The 22,883-nt window shown below is 56.6% G+C and overlaps 1 protein-coding gene across 4 annotated transcripts in view; it reads right to left on the minus strand.

Moving 5' to 3' along the window:
- Positions 1-1,189: 1,189 nt before the first annotated feature.
- DOCK6 (dedicator of cytokinesis 6) overlaps positions 1,190-22,883 on the minus strand; it is a 42,556-nt gene continuing 20,862 nt past the window's right edge. The window contains exons 20-50 of one of the 4 annotated variants that reach the window (XM_082834909.1): positions 22,651-22,882; positions 22,239-22,400; positions 21,385-21,548; positions 20,613-20,717; positions 18,358-18,450; positions 18,018-18,113; positions 17,138-17,278; positions 14,081-14,194; positions 13,717-13,887; positions 13,228-13,367; positions 12,971-13,140; positions 10,645-10,805; positions 10,191-10,373; positions 9,955-10,081; positions 9,441-9,525; positions 9,184-9,280; positions 8,915-9,049; positions 8,214-8,366; positions 7,874-8,032; positions 7,658-7,758; positions 6,786-6,978; positions 6,542-6,685; positions 5,310-5,441; positions 5,199-5,213; positions 3,766-3,891; positions 3,562-3,651; positions 2,998-3,234; positions 2,489-2,632; positions 2,301-2,407; positions 1,872-2,033; positions 1,190-1,431 (exon numbers count right to left, since the gene is read on the minus strand). In XM_082834909.1, the coding sequence (XP_082691035.1) occupies positions 1,389-1,431; positions 1,872-2,033; positions 2,301-2,407; positions 2,489-2,632; positions 2,998-3,234; positions 3,562-3,651; positions 3,766-3,891; positions 5,199-5,213; positions 5,310-5,441; positions 6,542-6,685; positions 6,786-6,978; positions 7,658-7,758; positions 7,874-8,032; positions 8,214-8,366; positions 8,915-9,049; positions 9,184-9,280; positions 9,441-9,525; positions 9,955-10,081; positions 10,191-10,373; positions 10,645-10,805; positions 12,971-13,140; positions 13,228-13,367; positions 13,717-13,887; positions 14,081-14,194; positions 17,138-17,278; positions 18,018-18,113; positions 18,358-18,450; positions 20,613-20,717; positions 21,385-21,548; positions 22,239-22,400; positions 22,651-22,882 (4,182 nt within the window). In that variant the 3' untranslated portion in view covers positions 1,190-1,388. Of the gene's footprint in view, positions 1,432-1,871; positions 2,034-2,300; positions 2,408-2,488; positions 2,633-2,997; positions 3,235-3,561; positions 3,652-3,765; positions 3,932-5,198; positions 5,214-5,309; positions 5,442-6,541; positions 6,686-6,785; positions 6,979-7,657; positions 7,759-7,873; positions 8,033-8,213; positions 8,367-8,914; positions 9,050-9,183; positions 9,281-9,440; positions 9,526-9,954; positions 10,082-10,190; positions 10,374-10,644; positions 10,806-12,970; positions 13,141-13,227; positions 13,368-13,716; positions 13,888-14,080; positions 14,195-17,137; positions 17,279-18,017; positions 18,114-18,357; positions 18,451-20,612; positions 20,718-21,384; positions 21,549-22,238; positions 22,401-22,650; position 22,883 lie in introns of those variants that run through there. The other 3 variants (XM_082834908.1, XM_082834907.1, XR_014326053.1) reach the window with 3 other exon arrangements.

Consider the following 22,883-nt stretch of genomic DNA (forward strand, 5'->3'; position numbering starts at 1 on the left):
GGGTCAAAGATGAGGACGGGGCAGAGGCGCGGGACCAAGACACTCAAAGTCCGGAAAGTTTGGGCATAGATGATCGAGTTGGAGGCAGCAGCTGGTAGAGACCGGCGAGATCACGCCCCGGGGTTAGGGGTGGGGTGGGTGGGGTGGGGACCACTCTTGAACCCCGAAGCAGACTCGAACCCCGACCCAGCCCGGGTCTTACTCGCCTCGCGCGCTCCGGCCGCCGCTGTCCCAGCGTCCCGCCGCCCGTGCGTCCTCAGCGCGCCGCTGCCCGAGCGCCCGGCCCTCGGCGGTAGCTCCGCCCCGCCCCGCCCCCGGGCTGGCCCCGCCCCTCTAGTCGCCAGCGGCCCAGCCACTGTTGAGGGGGATGGGGGGGGACACGATCGCACCTGGACGGGCAGGTGTGTGTGCGCGCGTGGGGTATCCGGCCTCGCCCCCTCTTCCTGTCCTCGGGGCAGGGTCCCACCACCGCTATCCTCCCCCCCCCCCCGACAGCTGCCGCTGGGCCGCTGCGGGGGGCGGGAGAGGGCGGGGCTGGCCGGGATCCAGCTCCTGGAGGGAGGGCGGTGGTGGCGGCGGCGTCTGCGGGAGGTCACCCCACCCCCCGCCGGCTCAGGGCTGGAAGCCGCCCAGCACAGGCCTGGTACACGGTGGCGTGACCACCGCGGGTTGGGAAGGGAGGGCTGGGTCAGCGCGAGGCTGCACAGACCGTAGCTAAGGCCTGGGTTCCATGGCCAGCCAGACCTGGGCTCCAATCCTAACTCCACCAAGCCTTTACTGGCTGCCTCAGTTTCCCCATCTGTAAAATGGGACTAAGAATGCTGCCTGCCTGATAGTGGTGTTAAGATGATTCTATAACCATGAGGCAGGGGCCTAATAGAGGTCCCTCAGGCAGAAAGGCCCATAAACGGGGCAGTGTCTTTGCGGGAGCCAATTATACAGGGCTGGGCACTTAATGAGAGTTTAATAAATGTTACTATTATTCCCCCTGCACACATGTGACATTGTCCTTTGTGTGTTGCCTTCCCCACTAGAATGTCAGCTCTACAAGGGCAGAAATTTGCATCCGTTGTCACTGCTGTGTCCCTGGCACCCAACTGGTTCTCAGTGTCTATGCATCAACAATCAGGGTGTGCAGGTAGAGGGTGCACATGGGACCCAGCTCCCAGGGACCACACCACACAGGCTGTTTATAAAAACCATTTTAAATTAGAAAAGGTAAGAGGCATCAGTGCACACAGACGAGAACAGAGGGACAGAGGGCCCAGACCCATGTGTGATGTGGTCACCCCATGGCTGAGTGGGCAGCGGGGGAGACTGTCAGGAAGGCACAGACAGCTGAGTCCAGGGTGCTGGTTCCTCTGGGTGTGGCTTCAGGCCCTGTGGGCTCAGAGGTCAGCCTTCCGGAAACTTGCTCTGTTCAAGGAGTTCCTGGGGGAGGAGTGAAGTGGATCAACATGGCCACAGGGCCCCCAACTCCATAATGCTCCCCAGCCTCCTCCCCCTCCCCCTTTTCCTCCACCCTCCTCCTCCAAGGAGGTCTTCTATGGTCTTCCTGGCTCCTTTTACATTGGTTCTGATCTGACCATGGAATCAGAAATTCTCTCTTAGAATCCACCACTGGGGATGTGAATCATGCCCATTTTACAGATGTGGCAACTGAAGCTCAGAAAAATGAAGTCACACACCTGGGAAATGATCAGAAACGGTTGCCCTGAGCTTGAATATGTGTACGTGTCTGAGTAGTCACATGACTGTGCAAAGCCCTGAGCACCCGTGTTGACGTGCACGTGTATGACGGCCCCCACGCTCTGCCTGGCTTTGCCTGCCCCCTCTCTCCCTCTCTAGGGTGGGAGGCCTGGGTCAGGCACCTGAAGCCGGCTGTGTTTGGCGCCAGCAGCTGAGGCAGGCGCTGGGTGAGCAGAGGCTGCAGAGCCTCCCGCAGGCGGGAGTAGTTGCGCTCCAGCTCACGGTGGTACTCCTTCTGGTCCGGCCCAATCAGGGCTTTGTTCTTCCGCAGCGCATCCTCGCACCTGAGGGAGGACCAGATGGCATGAGATGCTCAGGGTCTGACACTCAGAAGACAAAGCAAGACCAGAGGTGGGGAGTTCACGAGCTGGGGTCAGGCATGCAGAGGAGCCTATAATGGGGGTCCGGCAGGTGGATGTGACTTAATGGAAATCAGAGAGGCTACAATGGGGGCTCAGGTTTATAGACAGGCTGTACTGGGGAGTCAGATAGGCAGAGAGCCATAATGCGGGGGTTAGAGGGACCCTGATTGGGGGGGTGGTCAGGCCTACTTCTTGCAGAAGTCCTTGAAACAGAGCCGCAGCTTGTTGTGATGCCTGAAGAGCTTAGGGTCTTGCGGGATCTCGGCCAAAAACACCTGGGCCACCTCCAGTGGACCCTGTGGGGTGACAGGGACTTGTGACGATGTCTGCACGGCCCCCGGGGGCCTCAGGCAGCCTGCATACCCCACCGACCGTGCCTGGTTTACAGTGGGCCCCACGGAGCCCTGCAGCACCATCTGCAGCATTTTGGCATCAGGCGGGTCCTGCTCGGTGGCGAAGGCCAGCTCCCGAGTCTTCTTCTGCATGTCCTCAATGGCCACCTCTACTGGCGTCAGCACTGTCTGCGGGGTGGAGATGAGTGGGCACACGTCGGGGCCCGAGGATGTGCTGACCCAACCCAGCCCACGGCAGCTTGGACCCCAGCTGGGGTTGGACAGGGGTACAAGAGGCTGTAAGGAACCAGGTCTGGGGCTCCTGCCTGCTTGGGTCTGGCAGGGTGGGGGTCAAGGTTCAGCTGCCTTTGTCTGGTTCTGATAACTCTGGTCTGGTTCTCGTCCAGCCTTGGGTCAGCAAGGTCTGGAAGTAAGGGTTTGAGTCTGCAGATTGGGGTCTGGAGGTTGGAGTTTGGGGGTCCCTGGCCTCCCTTGGTTTTGGGGTCTCTGTACCTCCCCTCCCTGGGCCTCCCCCAGGCCTGGGCCCCGCCCACCTCCTCCCGGTGGCACACGCGGATTCGTGTCTTGATGTAGGGGAAGGCGTGGTCTGTGCTGAGCAGCGTCTTGCGCTTGTGCTGCTCGGGCAGCTCTCCGTGTGCGCGCCCGTCCGGCGTGAAGGGCGTGCAGAACAGGAAGGTTCGCAGCCCGTAGTTGCGGTCGAAGTAGGTCACCCGGTCCTTGAGCTCATAGGTGTCGAAGTGCGGCTCCACGTACGTGATCTGGATGTAGGCCTGGGGCACGGGGCTCAGGGGTGAGGCTCTCAGCCCCAATACACACACCTGGGGCTTGCTGGCCTCCCGCAGGGGCCCCATCCCTGGAGAAAGGGGATTTGGGCCTCCTTGGGTCTGGGGGCTTTGGATCTGGGGTTCCCAGGTCTCTCTATATCTCCTTTGGATGTTTGGGAATCCCATGAGGAATAGGACGTGGGGTCCCCGCGGGAGATAAGCTTTGGAGTTTCCCAGAGATATAGGATTTGAGGGGCCACAGGATTACAGGACTTGGAGTCTCCCTGAATATAGGATTTTGGGGTCCCTGGGGGGATAGTAAGGAGTCCTCACCTTCTGGGGGTCCAGCTTGGTCTTGTCCACGGGGTTAGAATCTTTGATGATCTGGACCACGTCCTCCCCAAATCTCTCCGTGTAGAACTCCTGAGAACACGGGGCTGACTCACAACTGCAGCCCCAGTGCTCTGTCCCAGGGCACCCCGCCCCAGGGCAGCCCAGTGCCCTGTCCACCCCCACCCCCTCACCGCCAGGACGTGCCTCCAGCCGGTGTGAGATCTCAGCCAGCTTCGTGATGGATGGCTCCTTGTACACGAACTCCTGTTCATCTAGGTCACCAAAGCGGGCACCGTAGAAGCCCACGCGGAAATATGTCCCGAACACACGCTGGGGCTGTGGGAAAGCTGCTGTTGCCCAGGAGGCCCTGCTGGAGGTCCCCCTACGCCAGAGACACATGGGTCCTCAGGCCCCACGTGCAGAAGAGGTGGGCATGGGCGGAGGACCCCGGACACCCTAAGAACATCACATCACAGGCACAGGCAGGGGCATGGACCCACATGACTGCCAATTGCCCGCACCCTCACTCTTTTTCCCCAGCCTGCCTCCTACCTCCCACAAATCTTTATTCTCATTTAACACAAACCCCTAGTTTCTGATTCTCCCTCATGACCCATGCAGTTCTTCAGCGTCTGGATCTCAATATGAAATGAGAACCGGGGCCCTATTGCTCATAACTAGGTCCTCAATGCCTGTAGGTCTGGGTATACAGTAGGTGCTCATATACATGAGTGACTGAGGGAAGGCGTGGCCGTTTCTTGCTCTGGGACAGAGGCTCTAGTTCCCTTGTTCCAGTGCACCCCCTCCCCTCCCAGATCTAAGTTTGCCAAGAAGGACCCCCTCCCTCCAGGTAGGCTACTTTTCACCGGGAAGGATGGGGGTGGCTCCATGTTCACTCACCAAGGCAGATCCAGGCAGGGTGAGATAGGTACCAGGAGATGGAGGTGGGGAGCAGGGGGCAGAGAGACAAAGTCATGGGTGAGGTCAGAGGTCACAGCCCCCAACCCCCAGAGTCCTGGTTATGCTACCCCATGAGAACTATTCCATGGGCAGAGACAGGAGATCCGGGGAGGGAGAGGACTTAACTGCCCCGCCCAGCTCCCACCCAGTCCTCCCCCCTTGGTTCTGGGTTCCTGCCATCTTTGGCCAGAAAATTCTCCCCAAACTAGGAGATGCCTAAAAATAGACCCAAGTAGGGGAGAGGCGGGAGAGGGGGGACATTAAATGGCAATGAGCAGAGATCCTGGGGGAAGCTGGGGAGACAGGGAGAGACAGAAACCAAGGGAGACACACAGAGAGAGTGATCAAGGAGAGAGGCAGAGACAGGGAGAGATGGACGGAAAGAGACCAAGAGACACGAAGAGGGAGAAAAAGAAACAGAGACAGAGGAAGTTGGAGGCCCCCCCTTCCAGGCAGTGACCAAGCTGGCCCTGCCTGAGGGAGGGGTGTCTCTGGAGAGCTCCCAGCTGGGTGAGTCACAGGCTGCCCTGGAGATCTGGGGCAGGGAGGGGGGCTCCGGGGGGGAAGTAGTGGGGTGCGTCATCGCCCACTGAGCCCCCGCGGCCAGGCAGCTGTGCTCCTCCAGCGCCCCCTGGTGGTCCCTGACCACTGTTGACCAGAGGCAGGTGGCCACTCACCTCCCAGCCGGAGCTCTGTGGGTGGGGACAGAAGGGTCAAGGTCAGCTGAGCTCAGCAGGGGCCAGGGGCTGGGGCTGAGGGCAGGGTCTGAGAGGGCATCCTGGGCCCACCTGGTGCATGATCTTGGTGAAGGCCTCCTGCAGTTTGCCGTGCACAGCAGCCAGCTTCTTGTAGTCGCGGTGGGCTTCCAGGATGGGGATGAGGGTCTTGTAGACCTCATTCACTGCCTCGTAGAGCCCACCCTGGGGGTGGAACATCAGGATTTCCAGCACCAGCCCTGATCTTCTCTGCTGCCTGGAACAACCCTCCTTCCATGCTCCTACCCACCCTCCAGGGTGCCATCTTCCATCACTTCCTCCAGGAAGCCCACCCTGACCACACCTGCCCCAGATGGGGTACCAGCCTTTCCACTCAGCCCCTAAAAACATCCTCTGTGGTCTCCACCATGCTTACTATGGACCCGGTGCTGTGTACATGTACACTCTACCCATGTTCCTTCATTGGTGGGAGGAGTCATCATCTTTTTCCATTCCTCAGAGGGGAAACTGAACTTCAGAGACGTGGAGGGGCTCCCCAGGGCCAGGACCTGAAGGCTGGCCCTTCTGGCATGGTGTCTAAAACCTCCACACCCAACTGCCTCCCAGCACATGGTAATGGCCGCTCCTGAGTGCCGCTGGCCCCCAGTCAGGGCCAGCATCAAGCCTGGCATACGGCAGGTATCCTGAGCTATTTGCTGACTGTTAGAGATCTGTGTCTACCGTCTGGCTTATTCCCAAGGCCTCTGTCTCCGAGACTCCAGCAAAGTGATCATAATAATAAAAACAACAATAACAAAAAAAAAAACCTCTAGAAAAAAAGGAAAAAAAAAAAGAAGGCTTGATGCAAAGAACTGAAACAGGATGGTAAATATAGGTGGTCACTGAATTTGAGTGCTGGGTATGGGGGGTGGTGGGGATACAACTTTCTTTTATGTGTTCTTGAAATTTTTTATAACAAAAAAGAATTTTAGGGACTTCCCTAGTGGTCCAGTGGTTAGGACTCCACATTCTCACTGCAGGGGGGCCTGGGTTCAGTCCCCTTAGTCGGGGAACTAAGATCCTGCAAGCCACAGGCTGCGGCACAAAAAAAAAAAAAAAAAAAAAAGAATTTAAAATGGTAACTGAATATATTCAAGGGTTTTATGGGGAAAAAGGCAGGTAACGGGGCCTCTGAGGGATCCCAGTCCTTCTCCGCAAATCCCCTGCCCAGAAAGGGTCCAGGCAGCAGCTTCACCTTGAGGCTCTAGGAGCGGGTATCGGGCCCACGAGCAGATGCACGATGCCGCCCCAGCCCCAGGCCTCACCATGGTGAAGTAGGCGGCCGCCTGTTCCAGCAGCCCCACCAGCCCCAGCTCCGTGAAGTGCTTCCCGGAACAGAAGCCCTCCTCATCAGGCGACAGGATGTCGTCAGAGATGGCGGACTCCTCCAGCACGTTGGACGAGATGTTCTGGGGTGGGAGGTGGCATCAGAGCCTGGTCCTCGGCCCACGTGTGCCACCCCCTGCCCGCCACTACCCCACCCCCCATCCCCCCATCCCTGCCGCTCACCTGGAAGGAAACACAGCCCACAGGCAGGTGGCGGCTGTCCTCCAGCAGAGCGAGGTACTCGGCCACCAGGGCGGCTGCGTGAACCATGCACTGCGCAGCCTCTGCGTGGTTGCCCAGCTCTGCGTGCTTCCCCGCCATGTTCTGCAGCCATGTCAGCCGCAGGTCTGGGGAGCCCTGGTAGCCCCGGGCAATCCTAGAACCCAGGTGAGGGGGGATGTGAGGAGGATGGAGACTCACCTTGCCCCCCTGCTCACCCCTCACTTGTCCATCCCCTTCACCTGTGGCCCCACCCATCTGCCCCAGCCAATCTCCTCACCTTTACCCCATTCACCTGTCTCCTAACTTATCCCACTCCTTACCTGTCCGTCTCTTCATTACCCCCACAAGTGTCACTCTGGGTCTGCCCAGGCCCATCCCTTCTGTATGCCCCCTGCCTTCTCTGTCTCCATCACCCGGGCCCCCATCTCCCACTCCCCAGTTTCTTACTAAATACCTTCACTCTCTTCCAAATCACTTGTTCCCCTCATCTGTCACCCCTTCATGGGTTAGCACCTCACCTGTCTCTCCTACCTGTCCCCCTCACTTATTCTTGTGCTCCTCTGTCATCCTCATCTGTATGTTCATCCGGCACCATTTTTACTTGCTCATTTACCTGCCCTCACCTGTCTGCTCACCTGGCCCCTCACCTGTCTGCCCTCTCACTTGGTCATCTTCACGTGTCTCCTCTCCTGGTCCCTCTTCACTTGTCCATCCTTACTTGTCTCTCTTATTACCTGTACGCTCACCTGCTCCCTCCCCACCTGTCCCTCTCACCACCTCCTCTCCCCTCACCTGTCTGTGAATGGCTGAAGGTTCCAGCCGGCCCTCCTCACCTGTACATGAGGTCAATGAGCATTTCCGGGTCCTCCTGATGCTCCTTCATCTTCACCGTGTCAGTCAGGATCATGTGCAAGTTGAACATCAGGTCCTGGACCTGGAACGGGGGAATGGCCAGGAGTGACGGAGCCGAGGTGGTGGGGTCAGGGGTTAAGCATGGCAGGGCAAAGACCCTGGCTGCGGAAGGTCGGGTGGGGGTCCGGCGGGGTCACCTGCTCAGCAAAGGTGCTGTCCCGCAGCCCCACATCCTCCTCGGCATAGGTGAGGATGGTCTTGAGTGAACGTCGCAGGTGCTCTTCGCTGAAGTTCTGCGTTGTCCCCACCAGGGACGAAAGCGACATGGTCACTTGCATCTTCACGCGGGCAAAGTTCTGGGTAGGCCGGGGAGGAAGAGCACGCCTGACTGTGGACCTCGGACCCTCACACCAGAGCCTGCTCGACCCACTGACTTCACCCCTCTCCCCTCCTGCCGTGCGTCTATCGCGTCAAGACCCCTAGTCGGCCGCCCTCCCCAGAGCCGTAGATCACCCCCACCGCCACACCCCCACTTACGTTGCCAATCTCGAAATTCTGGCGCATGAGGAGGTAGAGGGAGGCGCTGGCGTGCGTACGGATGGCGCTGATGCGGCTGCCGCAGTGTCGCAGGAGCCTCAAGCAGAGGTCGGCACACAGCTCTGTGTCCTCCTCAAACAGCAGCTCTGGGAACTGGCCCCCAGGGCGGGACAGACACCAGTCAGCCCCTCCCCGTTCTGGCTCAGAAGGTCCCCGATGGGGACATGGGCAGAAGCATCGGTCTGTGTTCTGCCTTCTCGGGCCAAGCCCAGCAGGTTTTGGCGTCAGACCTGGGTTTAAGCCCTTACTGTGTGACTCCGGGTGAGTAATTCTGCCACTCTGATCCTCAGTTCCCTCCTCTGCAAGCTGTAGCTAAGGAGTGTCTGCCTGCCTCAGGGAGCTGCTGAGCACACAACAGTTGCTCAATGAATGGGCTGTGACTGTTACTCTTTTTTTTCTTTTTTTTTTTTGCGGTACGCGGGCCTCACTGTTGTGGCCTCTCCCGCTGTGGAGCACAGGCTCCGGACGCGCAGGCTCAGCGGCCATGGCTCACGGGCCCAGCCGCTCCGCGGCATGTGGGATCCTCCTGGACCGGGGCACGAACCCGTGTCCCCTGCATCGGCAGGCGGACTCTCAACCACTGCGCCACCAGGGAAGCCCAACTGTTACTCTTAAGAAGCGTGGCTGTCAGAGGTACTCACCTTGGATACCAGGGCCCGCTGTGTGGCCAGGCCGTGCTGCAAGAAGAGGGCACTCTGGGCACTGCCCAGACTGTACAACACAACCTTCAGTACCGCACCCAAGATACTCTCCCGGGCCTCTGACAGCATCACCGTCTGGGGGGCCAGAAATCCAGCTGTTAGAGACTGGGGTGGTTATGGAGTCAGGAAAGGAGAGGGATTCTGGAGTCAGAGATCACAAGGCCCTGTGGTGGGGTCAGAGGTGAGGGAGGTGCTGGATCAAGCCCTACCTGCACGATGATCTCCAGTGTATCCAGAACCACCAGGCTTGCCTCGGTTGCCAGGTTCCCGTCCACCAAGGCCTCGTGTTCCATTTCATCCTTGGTCCTGGAGGGGACAGGAGGGATGGAGGGGGCCTCTCAGGGCCAGACTTCACCCCACGGCTGAGGGCTTTCCCCTCCCTCGGCTGCCCTGGCAGGGGGGGTGGGGGCGCCAGTTCTCTGGACATTGGTCTAACCCCAGCAAACTGCTTCCTGCCCACACCCACTTGTCCACACGGTCCGAGGTTTGTCTCCAGTGTGTGACGCTCTTCCGCCAGCGTACATTCTCCTGGTTCCCAAATGGGCTCCTCTCTGAGACACACAGGTGCATGTTCACAGATGTGCAAAAACAGAGAGACACACGTGACCATGAGAGTGGATCCCACGCACATGGGATCAGAAAGACACACGTGACCATGAGAGTGGATCCCACGCACATGGGATCAGAAAGACACACGTGACCATGAGAGTGGATCCCACGCACATGGGATCAGAAAGACACACGTGACCATGAGAGTGGATCCCACGCACATGGCATCCCTGTGAGGACGCTGGGTGACGTGGATGCAGTTAGACGTGAACAGGGAACATAGACACCCACGTGTACGGGGATAACGCGTCGACTTCTTTCTGGGAAAAGTAAGCCAAATAGAGGCAGAGATGGTCCCCGCCTTGGGGCCCCTGGTACAAAGGCTGGGAGGCACCGGGTAGGGACGTGCATGGGGTACATCTCCCTCTCACCACGGCTCCGTCGCACCATCTCCTGTCGGGCTCCGATGGTGCCCAAGATAGCTTCCTCCAGCCGGGCCTTCATGTCCAGTGACTTCTTGAACGTGAGACTGTTGATACGTTCAAAGGCCTTTTTCCCCTGCAGGAACAGAGAATAAGTTCGAGGTTGACTCTGATCTTTTCTGTGGGCTAACCTGGTCCTGCTTCTTCTGCCTCCTATACCCCAGTCCCCTGCCCACCCCTCAAACCTTGTATTCAAAGGCAGCCAGACAGAGGTACAGCAAGTCCAAGAGACGACCCAGTTGAGGGAGGGCCAGGTCCGCAGCCCAGCGCTGCAGCAGGGCTGGCTCAGCATTCTTCAAGACCCACAGCACACACACCAGCAAGGTCCGACTAGACTCGGCGGAGAGGGCACAGCCCGAGCGAGCAGCCTGGGGGCAGAGAGGGGACAGGGCACTCAGAAGGGAGAGAGGTGACTTTCATTTTTCTCCATGTTAAGATGAGACCTGGCTAATTGGTACTTCATTGCATAAATTCCATTACCAGGTTATCGGACACACAATGTCCAAAATACAATAATAAAATCACAAGACATGTGAAGAGGCAGGAAGATGTGATTGATAAGGGAGAAAAGACATTAGACGCAGGCACAAAAACAATCCAATGTTGGATGGGGTCTCTGGGGACAAGGCTGGTACTCACTGTCGCTGGGCCCTGGGAAATGCTGGCCCGGGAGCCAGGGGCCAGGGGGCCACCAGCGATGGCCATGGCCACCGAGGGGTTGATGGTGCCTCCCATGTCCCCTTCCCCTTCTGTGTCTGAGTCGAGCATAGAGGCCAGTCTTGACCGCTGACCTGGACCCTCTGGGTCGAGAAAAGAATGAGACCGTGGTTAAGTGCTGTCTCTGTCTCAAATTTCAGCTCACAGGTCACCTCCTCAGGGAAGCCTTCCCTGATTCCACCCCCCAGACCAGGGTGGAGTCTCTAGTTATTGACTCCCAGAGCTCACTTATTGTACTTGTGATTAGATACATGCATCATGCAACTGTTTCTATGATCCACAAAGGCCTGGACTATATCTGCTCTGGCCACTCTAAACTCAACACTTAGAACGTGGCCTGGTGCACAGGAGCAGTCATTATAGAGATGACGACGATGATGATGATGGCAATGGTGACAACCACAATAATAAATGCTGCTGCTATTATTATAGCACCAACTGGCACTTACATAGCATTTCTTGCGTCAGGTACTGTTCTAAGCACTTTAACAATATTAACTCTTACTCTTCAAAACAACCCTATGAGATAAGTCCTTTTATCACCCTTACTCTTTAGAAGAAGAAACTGAGGCACAGAGAGGTTAAGTTACTTTCCTGGGGTCACACAGTAGGTAAATGGTAGAGCTAGGATTTTAATCTAAACAGTCTGGTTCCAAAATCTCTGATCTTGGACTTCCCTGGTGGTACAGTGGTTAAGAATCCACCTGCCAATGCAGGGGACACAGGTTCAATCCCCGGTCCAGGAAGATTCCCACATGCCACGGAGCCACTAAGCCTGTACGCCACAACTACTGAGCCTGTGCTCTAGAGCCCACATGCCATAACTACTGAAGCCTACACGTCTAAAGCCTGTGCTCTGCAACAAGAGAAGCCACTGCAATAAGAAGCCCGCGCACCGCAACAAAGAGTGGCCCCCGCTCACCGCAACTACAGAAAGCCCGTGCACAGCAACGACGACACAACACAGCCAAAAAAAAAAAGAAAAAAAAATCTCTGATTTTAAAAGAGTACTCTCTCCACTCCCCCCCTCCCCAAAAAACACAGTCTCATCAGAGAGAGAGAGTTGCTGCCAACACATACAGAACAGGTTTCACTCCAGAGTCTTGAAATAAAAGGTCAAAGTCAACTGAGTTTTACTAAAGCTCCAGCCCAGTTTAACCTAGCTGAATTCCTGACTGGATTGAGGTGATCAGCCCCTTATCCTAGCTGCCTAAGAGAGAGAAAGGGGAATGCTCACTGGGAAAAGATGACATTGCTTCAGTCCTGATGTTCCTTTTACATGCAATGTCCAAAATACAATACAAAATCAGAAGATGTGAGGAGGCAGGAAAAGGTGACTGATAAGGGAGAAAAGACAATAGAAGCAGGCACAGAAATGATCAAATGTTGAAGTGAGCAAAACTTTAAAATAAAAAATAAAAAAGATGCACAAACATGGGTTAAAAAAACGGAGAATTTCAGCAGAGAACTAGAATCTACAACAACAACAAAATCAAAATTTACAACTGGAAAATATAAAATTTGAAATTCAGAACTCAGTGGAGGGGATTAATAGAAGACCAGACACAGCAGAAGACAGAAGTAGTGAGCTCAAACACATGTGAATAGAAAGTTTCCCAACTCAAGCACAGGGAGCAAACAGAATGAAAACCAGAACAGAGCACAGCAGACACTTGTAACATGATCATAAAGGTCTAACATACGTGTAATTGGAGTCTCAGGAGGAGAGAAGAGAGAAAACGAGGCAGAAAAAAAAATTCAAGAGATAACAACTGAGAGTTTCCCCCGAATGACGAAGGGGATCAACCCACCAATCCCAGGTCTGTGTTTCCAACCACTGAACACACTTGTCCATCGGTGGTGCCAATGAAAGTGCATATAAATGAACGAACACAGGGCCCCAACTGATGTTCCCCACCTTTCCCTCCTCACACCTCTTTCTAGAAGATAATTCATCTCCCATTTATTGCACGCTGACAATATCCCAGTACTACACGTGCTCAGATTTTCACACAATCCTAGGAAGTAGTTGGTGCTACCACTGTCTCGATGTTACAGGTGATAAATCTGAGGCTCAGAGAGGTTAATGGCTTTCTTGGGGCCCCACAGCAGGACTTGGACCCACTCCTCTGATCCTAACACCCATGTTTTTACTCCTAACATGCTCGCCCACCTTTCCCGATCTGAGCCTTGTGGGATCAATCAGGCCCCCAGATTGTGGGACCCCACCCCTCCTTGCCCTGCTGACCAGCAAAGTCATGCAGCCGTGGCAGTGTGTCCCGCGCCAGTGACAGCAGTGGCAGGTATAGCTCGGCCACCCGGGCCTTCACAGTGGCCTCAGCGTAGCGGGGGTCAGCATCATGGCCACAGAGCAGGCTGTGGACAGCACTGATGGCCTTCTTGTGCAGCAGGGACGCCCTGTGGGGTAGTGAGGTGCTCAGGACAGAGTGGGTGTGGCTCCTGGACCTTCCTCCCGCCCCACGGCCAGGCAGGGCCTGTGCTCACCCCTCGGCCTCAGGTTCCAGGGCCAGGGCCAGTTCCGTCAGCAGGAGCCCAGCCAGGAAGTGCTGCTGCCGGAACGACCCACTCAGCTCGAACATGCTGACCACCTTGGGGTCTGGGGCCTGGCTGGAAAAGGTGGAGCTCTGGAGAGGGGGACAAAGCAAGGGACCAGGGGCCAAGGGTCAGAGGTGAGAGATTAGGGTTAACTCATCTGTGAGATGACAGGGCACAGGGTCCAAAGTCAGAGATTTGAGAAATGGCAGATGGAACGCCAGTCTGGGAGTTAGGATTTAGGGGTGAGAAATCAGAAGCTGGTCCTCCCAGGAAACTGCTGAGAATGCAGGGTCAGAGGTGAAGGGTCAGAGGTAAGGGGTCAGTCCCCTGGGCAGTGGCCTATTGCGAAATGGACAGAGATGAGGGAACCACACAAGAAGGGCTGAAAGGTAAGAGGTCATAGGTAAAGAAGAGGAAGCAGATGTGAGGCCAGCCCACCTGCGAGGTGGTGGAAGATACGGAGGGCGAGGGTGAGGCCGGGGGTGACAGGGGGCAGCAAGGGAGGTTGAGGGTCACGTAGTGCTCGTGGCCGCATAGGATGCGGGTGAAGTCCATGCGCAGGGTCAGCAGCACCGCCGGGTTGGGAGCCGACTGCAGCCGTGTGGCCACCTGCGGGGGAGGGTTCAGTGGGTGACACTACACTGCTCTGCCCACCAACCCACACCACCCCCTGCCATGTCCCCGCAGGTGTGCTGTCCCCTCCAAGTCCCCCACAGGTATGCCGTCCCCACCACATCCCCGCAGGTGTGTTGTTCCTACCACGTCTCTGCAGGTGTGCCATTCCCACCACGCCCACCCCTACCTGCTTGTAGTGAGCCCGGACCAGGCTGAAGACAAAGCCGCGGTCCACCAGGGACAGCAGATCACTGAGGAAGAAGGCCAGGCTGGCGTTGAGGTGCTCGGCCAGCTCCACGTCCTGGGGGAACAGGGCCTGTCAGGCCATGCCCACCCACCCCATCAAGCCTCCATCCCTGCCCTTGGCCTGGCTCTCACCAAGGCCACCAGTGATCCCTAAGAGCCGTGTCACTGCCCGAAAACCTTGGGTCTCCTCGACACGCCCTTGTCTCTAGGCTCTGGACTCCCAGGCTTCCTGGTTGTCCTCCTCCCTCTGACTAGCCCTTCCCTTCCCCACAGTTAGTGTCTACCCTCCCCCCGGCTCTGTTGAGGACACTCTTTTTTATTCTCTCACCAGATTTGAGTAACACAACACAGATGGCAGAGACTGGCTGCTGACCCCCTACCATATCCTCTCACAGGTATTGGGACGCTTTTTCAGAGTTCAGAGCTGGGTAGGCACTACATTTCCTAGCCTCCCATGCAGCTGAGAACAATCATGTGACCACATCCTGGCCAATGGGATTTGAGAGGGATGACGTGGCCACTTAAACAGAAGGGGCAGGTCCTCCGGTTTCCATAGCCTGTAATGCCTGATGTGGTGGGTACCATGATGAACTGAGATGGCCAGGCCCACACCGTGGAGCCCCCCGTAGCCCACCTACGCTCAGAAATAAACTTTGGTCACATTTAAACCATTTGTGATGATGTTCAAGCAAATTAACCTTTGCCCTAACTGATAAACCCTAAGAAATCATCTAACAAGCATCTATTATGTACCAAGTCTTGTGAAAAAGACAGACATGGTCCCTGCTGATTGTCCAGCTCTCAGTCTCATGGGGGCGGGGATGGGGGATAAGAGTATTCCAGATAGCTCTATGTGTTTCAAAGACAACTAACAGGGTGCTATTTCAAGAGAAGCCTGAAGGGTGAGCAAGAGCCCAGGGGAGAAAGGCGTTCTGAAGAGAGGGAACAGTAAGTGCAAAGGCCCTGGGGCAGGAAGCGCCTGGCAAGTGTGAGGAACGACAAGGAAGGAGGCTCCCATGGCCTCAAGGCCCAGCTGCCCTCCTGCTTTCGGGAGCTACTCTTGGCCTCACAAGGTAGCCTCGGTGGCCCGCAGTTCCCTGCAACCCAAAGAAACAAAATACAAAATCCACCTGAGCTCTGAGTCCTCAAGTGGGGCAGAGACTTGTGCGTGGAGCCTGACACAGTTGGTACTCCATAAATGTCAAGTGAAGGAATGAAACCGCTGTGGCCCGTCACTGATACCCCCCTAGCGCTGTGATGAGGGTGCTTCTCAAGGGCATTGTTCTTCCCTGCAGCCCTTTTTTTTTTTTTTAAAGAAGATGTTGGGGTTAGGAGTTTATTAATTAATTTATCTATTTTTGCTGTGTTGGGTCTTCGCTTCTGTGCGAGGGCTTTCTCTAGTTGTGGCAAGCGGGGGCCACTCTTCATCACGGTGCGCGGGCCTCTCACTATCGCGGCCTCTCTTGTTGCGGAGCACAGGCTCCAGACGCGCAGGCTCAGTAGTTGTGGCTCACGGGCCTAGTTGCTCCGCGGCATGTGGGATCCTCCCAGACCAGGGCTCGAACCCGTGTCCCCTGCAGGCAGATTCTCAACCACTACGGCACCAGGGAAGCCCCTTCCTGCAGCCCTTTTGAGGAGGATTTCCTCATAATCTGGATCAGGCTCCGGGAACTCAGCCCCTGGGGAGGCTCTAGCGAAACAAGGTTAAAACCTTTGAGACCAGCCCAGAGGTCGTGGGGGATTGCACAAGGACCAGCTTGGGCCAACTAGCATTTCAAAAATCTGGAAAATTCCCATCAAATCCGAAGTCCCCTTTCTCTTTAAAAATCAGACATTCTGGCCACATGCCCTCCGGTCCACCATAAGCCCTACTCCCCCAACTGAAGCTGGTGGTGAGGGTTCAAATCCCCATTCTGCCCGTTCCCACTTATATGGTATCAAGTTGTTACTCAGTCATTCTTTGCCTCTGTTTCTCCAACAGTATAATGGAGGAAACAATACTACTAACTTCATGGAGTTGTTGGGAGAGTTTAATGTGATCCATCTAAAGTATTTAGGTAGGGGCTTCCCTGGTGGCACAGTGTTAAGAATCCGCCTGCCAATGCAGGGGACATGGGTTTGAGGCCTGGTCCGGGAAGATCCTACATGCCGCGGAGCAACTAAGCCCGTGCACCACAACTACTGAAGCCTGCGTTCCTAGAGCCCGTGCTCCGCAACAAGAGAAGACACTGCAATGAGAAGCCCGCGCACCGCAATAAAGAGTAGCCCCCGCTCGCCACAGCTAGAGAAAGCCCGCGCACAGCAATGGAGACCCAGTGCAGCCAAAAATAAACAAATAAAAATAAATAAATAAAATTTAAAAATAAAGTATTTAAGTACACAGTAAGTGCTCAATAAATGCATAATTTTATTACTATTATCATTGTCTGCCCAGCTTCTGTGAGCACTGGAATTAGTGGTCCAGGGCCTGGATAACCATCAAGGTCTCGGAACATCGACATCCATTTACTGAGTACTTACTGTATTCTGATACTGTGCTAAGGGTTAATGCATCTGCCCTGTCACCTCTCTGCCTTCACCAACTCCCACTCTCCACTTTGTTCACTTCACCCCAGCCACTCACCTCCTCACTGCTCCTCTGACAGTGGCACGGTCCTGCCTCAGGGCCTTTGCACTTGCTGCTCCCCCCCTGACTGGAATGCTCTTCCCCCAGATATCACATAGATTGCTCCCTCATGTCCTTCAAGTCTTCCCCTAAAAGTCAGCTCCGCGAGGGTAAGGAACTGGGTCTGTTTTGTTCACTGCTGTGTCTCTAGTTCCCAGCACAGGGCTGTGCTTAAGAAATAGATGTTGCGTGAACAGACTGATTCAGCAAATGGGATTCGTGGTCTTGTAGCCAGGAGGCACTGGACAGGACTGATGCCTCATGTGGCTGGCTCTATGTCCTCCCTAAGCACCCCTGCCCCACCCTCCCTCCATGGAGGCCCCTCCCCCTTACCTTGTGGACGCGGGTGATGACCTCCAGGCCCACAGAGCCCACCAGGGCAGCAATGTCATCCAGGAAGCGCCCAGGGAAGCGAAGCTTGCGGGGTGTGTCCAGCTTCTGGCCCAGAAGCAGGTGCAGCGCCATGCTTTTCACCTGGGGGTGGGACAAGAGGGTGGGGGGTGGGTCTTGAGGGGCTGTGGGTGGAGGTGGCCTGCCAGAAGGGAGCAGATGGGTGGGCTGTGAGTGGTGGCTTGAAGTGGGCTAAAGGTGGGCATGAGGGGTCCTGGATGTGGCTTGAGCCCTGTAGTTATGGGGTGAGAGTGGGGCCTGATAGCTGTGGGGAGGGCCCAAGAGCTGTGGGTGGGACTTTGCAGGTTGTGGGTGGGGCTTGAGAAGGAAATGGGTGGGGCCTTGAGTGGGTGCGAGGCTGAGAGAGTATGGGTGGGGCTAGAGCAGGTCTCCAGGGGTCAACATCTGACTGTAGGTAGGAGGGTGGGGCTTGAAGGCCCACCAGATTGAGGGGGGACGGCTGTAGTCAGGAGGAATAGTTCAAGGCACCTCTTGAAGAGTTTGGGGGATGTCTCAAGTCTGATCCCAAAAGTTTCCTTCTCTCTCTTGCAGGGGAGGCCTCCTTGCTAGCTGGGGGTCTCTCAATGGTCTTATAGGGAAGGTGGGTAGTGGGGATCCTTCTCGCTGTGGAAGGGGTTTCAGGGAACTTTCAGGGGGCCTCTCCAGGGAGAGATTCCCTTAGGTATCTCTTATCTCTCTCTACGTGTGGGTCTCTTGGGGTCACTTCTCAGGGGGCTTAGGTACAATCTCAGGGGGCTTCTCTCCCCAAGGAGAGTCTCCCCTGGGGGCCCCTTGTTCTTGGGCGGGGAGGAGGGCGTCTCACCATGAGCTGGAAGAAGAACCAGGCATGCTGCAGGACAGCCTCGCGCACGGCACTGCCGCTGACCACCCACTGCAGGGCCAGCTCCTCGTGAAGCAGCTGGGGGCAGGGGCAGGGATCACAGAGAGCAGAGGAGCCCACCCCATACCCCCGTCTGGAGGGCATGACAGGGGAGGATGCAGCTGGAGGGCTTGGGATTAGAGCAGCGAGAGGCCATGCAGGAGGAAAGGGGCCAGGAGTCGTCAACGTGCCCTTTCCCCGGGCTCTCCAGACCCTGCTGGGTTCGAGGGCAAGGGAGCTCTGGACCCCAAAATGGAGTCACCCACCCCCTGCCTCCCACTACCTTCTGCACCGTGGGCCTCGGCTGGGTGGCTGGTGGGGTCGAGGAGGAGCCCTCGAGGTAGGAAGAGGTTCGGCTAGAGCTGCGGTCGATGGCCTATGATAGGATGACGAGGGGATGGGATGGCGAGGGGGGTCAGGGTGGGTGCAGGCGGTATGGATAGAGGAGAGAGACAGTCGGCGTGGATGGAGGAAAGACATGACCGTGTGGACAGACAGCGGGGATGTGGATGGGGAGAACCGTGTTAATAAAGACAGAAGTGTGTGGGAGCAGATGGAGAGAGTAAGAATGTGTAGAATGGAAGAGACGAGAAGAAGCAAGACACAGGTAAGGAGGGGACAAGCAGGGTGAACGGAACAGGCCAGAATGTGGACGGGAACCCATCAGATGGAGCAGGACCCAGCAGACAAAGATAAGAGAAAAGACATGGGAGGAGTGGAGGTGGGGAGGGTAAAATCAGTGTAGACGGAGAAGAGAACGCGGTCAGAGCAGGTGAGCCAAGTGGGGACGAGGGCGGAGAGTGTGTGTGAGTCCGTGAGTCCAGGGATGGACAGAGGAGGCGGAGGGCACCAGGGTGGAGGAGGAAGAGTGCAGACAGGGGTGTAGAGTATAGACAAAGGGGATTAAAGGGAGGATGGAGGAGGAGAAATAAGAAAAAGAAAGATAAGGACAGAGGAGGTGAGGTGGTGACGAGAGACAGTGGGAGCAGCCAAGAGAGCCCCGGTTTCCAGGCCTGGCCCCGCTCCAGCCTTGCTTGGGGCCTTGCCGGGCCTCAGTGTCCCCATCTGTGAAATGGGCATGAGGTGCTCAAGCTCCACTCTCCCCGCCTCCTTTGCTGGTCAGGTGAGGCCGCTGACAGGGAGAGGAGACCCAGTGATGGAGATGGCCCGGCCCTGGAAACTGCCCAGGTCCTTGCCTTGGCCGTGGGGGCCCCCCCAGCTCCCACAGTCCCAGCCACACGCCCTGGGCTCCTCAGCCCGCATCAGATGGGCCATCTACTGCAAAGGCCAGCCTCACTGCCGCCTCCTGCCTGGAATGCCTGCCCTCCTGCCACCTTGTCACCTCTTATGTGCTCTTCCAGGCCCAGCTGACACCCCAGAGAACTGAGGGCACTGGTGGGGAGACCTGTTAAAAACATGGGGGGACTGGAAAGGCCCATGAACCCAGACTCCCAGCAAATCTTAGAAGACTGTCCAAAAGTCCCCCTGCTCGTGCTGTGAACAGTTCCCTGGCTGCCATGCGGTGCAGGTTGCCTAGGTGACAGGTACAGAGCTGGAACACGGCCTGGGGCCAGGTATGCAGGGAATCCAGCCCTTGGTGCCCAGGGGCCTCTGAGCTTGGTTCCAACCTCTACATATGCCTTTCCCTCCATCTGGAACACCCACCCTTCACTGGCTGGCTCTATCTTACCCTTCAGGTACCAGCAAAAATGTCACCTCCCGGGAGAGGCTCCCCAGACCACCCAGAGGGAGGCTGGTGGCCTGTTTCAGTTCGTTTCCCTTCAGGTATTTTCACCCCCTGCACTTATATATTCATGTGTTTGTTTGATGGGTGTCTCTCTCCCCGACTAGCCAGTAACTCAGGGATGAAGCTGGGTTGAGGATCTATCTCCCAAAAAAAATCTTGCCTGTGATGCCCTAACTCCCTCCCAGGCTCGGACCGCTGCACTGAATAACAAGTCTTCACTTCTGAAAATTCAGAACCTGGGGCGCAGGAGGAGCCCACAGCAGAACCAGGACTTGATCCCGATCCAGGGTCTGATGGCAAAGCCCCTCCCTACACCAGGTCCCAGGAGGGGGCAAAGCAAAGGAAGCTGCCCACAGGGGTCGCTCTGCCTGAAACGGGGTTGGGGAGCCCAGAGGTTCAGTTCCATCCCCTGGGCATCATTCAGGCTGCTGTGTCAAGGGGACAGTTGAGTGTCTCCCAAACAGAGTGGATTAAAGAGAGAGAAACAGGCCATGCGGGACAGTGAGGTTAGAGCGGCTGAATGTGCATATCATTTGCATGCTATTTGCATACCACCCTGCCCCTTCTGTCTCTGCCTGAGGCTGTGGTCTGTGTGGCAGCAAAAGGCTGGTTAAGATGACTCTGTGTTGCCTACAACATCCACTCCACAGCCCCAAACAAAGGCGGGGGGGGGGGGGGTCCGCTGCCTCCTCCAGGCAGCCCCCCTAGGTTAGTCGGCCCCAGCCAGGAAGGTGGGAGGAGCTCATGCTGAGGTGGGGTGACACACGTGCAGGGGCAGGCAGGGAGGGCACCTGTCTGGGGTCGGCCCCACAATAAGGGGGTGCCCGTCGCAGCACCGCCTTGCTGCCTCCTGGAGCATAAGCAGAATTCACCCAGGAGTGTGAGCGGTCGATACCCTGGAGATACACGGATAAGTGGTAGCATCTATGGGCAGAGGGCAGGGAAACCAGCGTGAAACACCAAGCGTGCTCACTGTCCTGGGCCACACGTGTGCCCACGTGGACACCCACACGCAACCCTGGAATATGTGTGTGCGCAAATGCGCATGGGGTGCACACGTATATGCATCCCGCATACGTCTGTGCGTGGAATGCATGAGTACATGCACCCGTGTTCCCATGTGCGTGGGGTGCGTGCATATACGTGCCCCGTGTACGTACATGCATAGGGTACACATGGAAACGCACCACTGCGCTATGTACATGGTGCTCTTTTTTCAAGATCCAGTCACCTGTCCTTGGGTCAGCCTAAGAGTCCGAGTCGCAGCTCCCAACCTGTGACAGCCAGGGCCCAACCCTAATGTCCAGGGTCAAGTCTATTTTTTTTTGGCCAGTCTGCATGGCTTGCAGGATCTTGGTTCCCTGACCAGGGATTGAACCCGCACCCTTGGTAGTGAGAGCTTGGAGTCCTAACCACTGGACCGCCAGGGAATAACCCAGGGTCAAATCTTCATCCATGCTGTTGGCTGTCTTTCCTATCCTCTGTCAATACTGAGATCTTTCACCTGCCCACCTGGCAGCCATGACCACTGAGGCTGGAGAGAGCAGGGGCCCCTTGCCCTACCTTGCTGGCCAGGATGCGGGAGACCTCGTCATCCACGGAGCCAGGGGCCACGGCCAGGTCAGGGTTGCTGCTGCTGATACTCTTAGAGCGGGCCAGGTAGAGGCTTGCGGGGCGGCCAGGGCCATGGGCCAGCGTGGCAGGCTGCAGCGTCACTGGAGGGGCCCCTGATGATAGAAGGAATATATATGCTCAGCCCCCTGCCCACCTACCCTCATGACCCCCTGCCCCTTCCCAGTCAGCTGCCTTTGGCGAAGTCACTTTCTTTCTCTGAACCTCTAGGTTCTTCACCTGTAAAATGGGTGGGATAATGGCTCTGCCTCACAGCAATTTTGGGGAGAATGAAAAACATTGAGAACAGTGCCTGGCACGTTATAAGTCTTAGTGCTAATTGTCAATTATTTAGCAAATGAAAAAAAATCCAACTTTATTGAGCGCTCAGTGTGCCAAGCATTTTGCATGGATTACTATGCCATTGACTACTACTAGCACCCCTGTGAGAGGCACTATTATTATCATCGTTTTATAGATGGGAAAACAGGCCCAGAGAGGTCAAGTCACTGGCCCAGAGTCACAGAGCCTGTAGGCAGAACTGAGATTCAAACCCAGACAGCTCTGCTTGAGTCCCTGCTTGCTGACTGGCTGAATCACATGCCACTCAAATTTACAAAGACCACTCCCCTGGGGCTGGGGCAAAAAGTTCTCTCTCTCTCTCTCTCTCTCTCTCTCTCCTGTAAATTGCCCAAACCAACCAAAGCCTGTGCAGCCTCAGGACCTTTGCACATGCCCTTCCCTTTGCTTGGGATGCTCTGCTCCCAGGTATTTCCCGTGCCCCAGGGTCTCCCACCAACACTCACCGCCTGGGAGGCTGGGCTCCGTGCCAGGCAGTCGGAAGGCATAGTAGACATAGGCAGCCAGCAGTGGGCAGTGACCACGGGCATCCTGGGCAGCCTCCAGGCTCCGGTGGACAAGGCTGACTACGTGAGCCATTGCTTCAAAGGCTACACGGCCCAGGTTTACTGCCAGGAAGAAGAGAGGTCAAGTTCCAGGTCCCAGGGCTTCCTACTTCCCCAGGGAAGAGACTTCAGGGTCCAAGGGGCTCACGTGGCCATCAAAAATTCAGGGGACTAGGGGACTGAGGGGCCATTTTTCAGATTGGAAAACTGAGACCAGAGAGATAAATGGGCTATGGGAGGTCACCCAGGACCAGGGGACCCAAGGCCCATTCTCCAGATGGGGAAACTAAGGTATGAGGCTGTGCCCGCGCACCGATCTGGCCGCCGATGATCGGGGGCCGCACGACCAGGCGTACGAGCTTGTCCAGTACGTGGTGGGAGAAGGCGACAAGGGGTTCAGGGCTGGCGAGCCGCAGGGCCACCAGGCTGGCCCGCAGCTCCTGTTCCACGGTGCTCTCGCTCAGTACGGCATCCTTGAGCCGGAATGGAAAGGCCCCTTCCTCCAGGACGTGCACCAGGGTGAAGAATTTGTCCAGGTAGGGGTCC

Source organism: Leucopleurus acutus, assembly GCF_964270905.1.
Source record: "Leucopleurus acutus genome assembly, chromosome: 3".
Classification (NCBI taxonomy): Eukaryota; Metazoa; Chordata; class Mammalia; order Artiodactyla; family Delphinidae; genus Leucopleurus; species Leucopleurus acutus.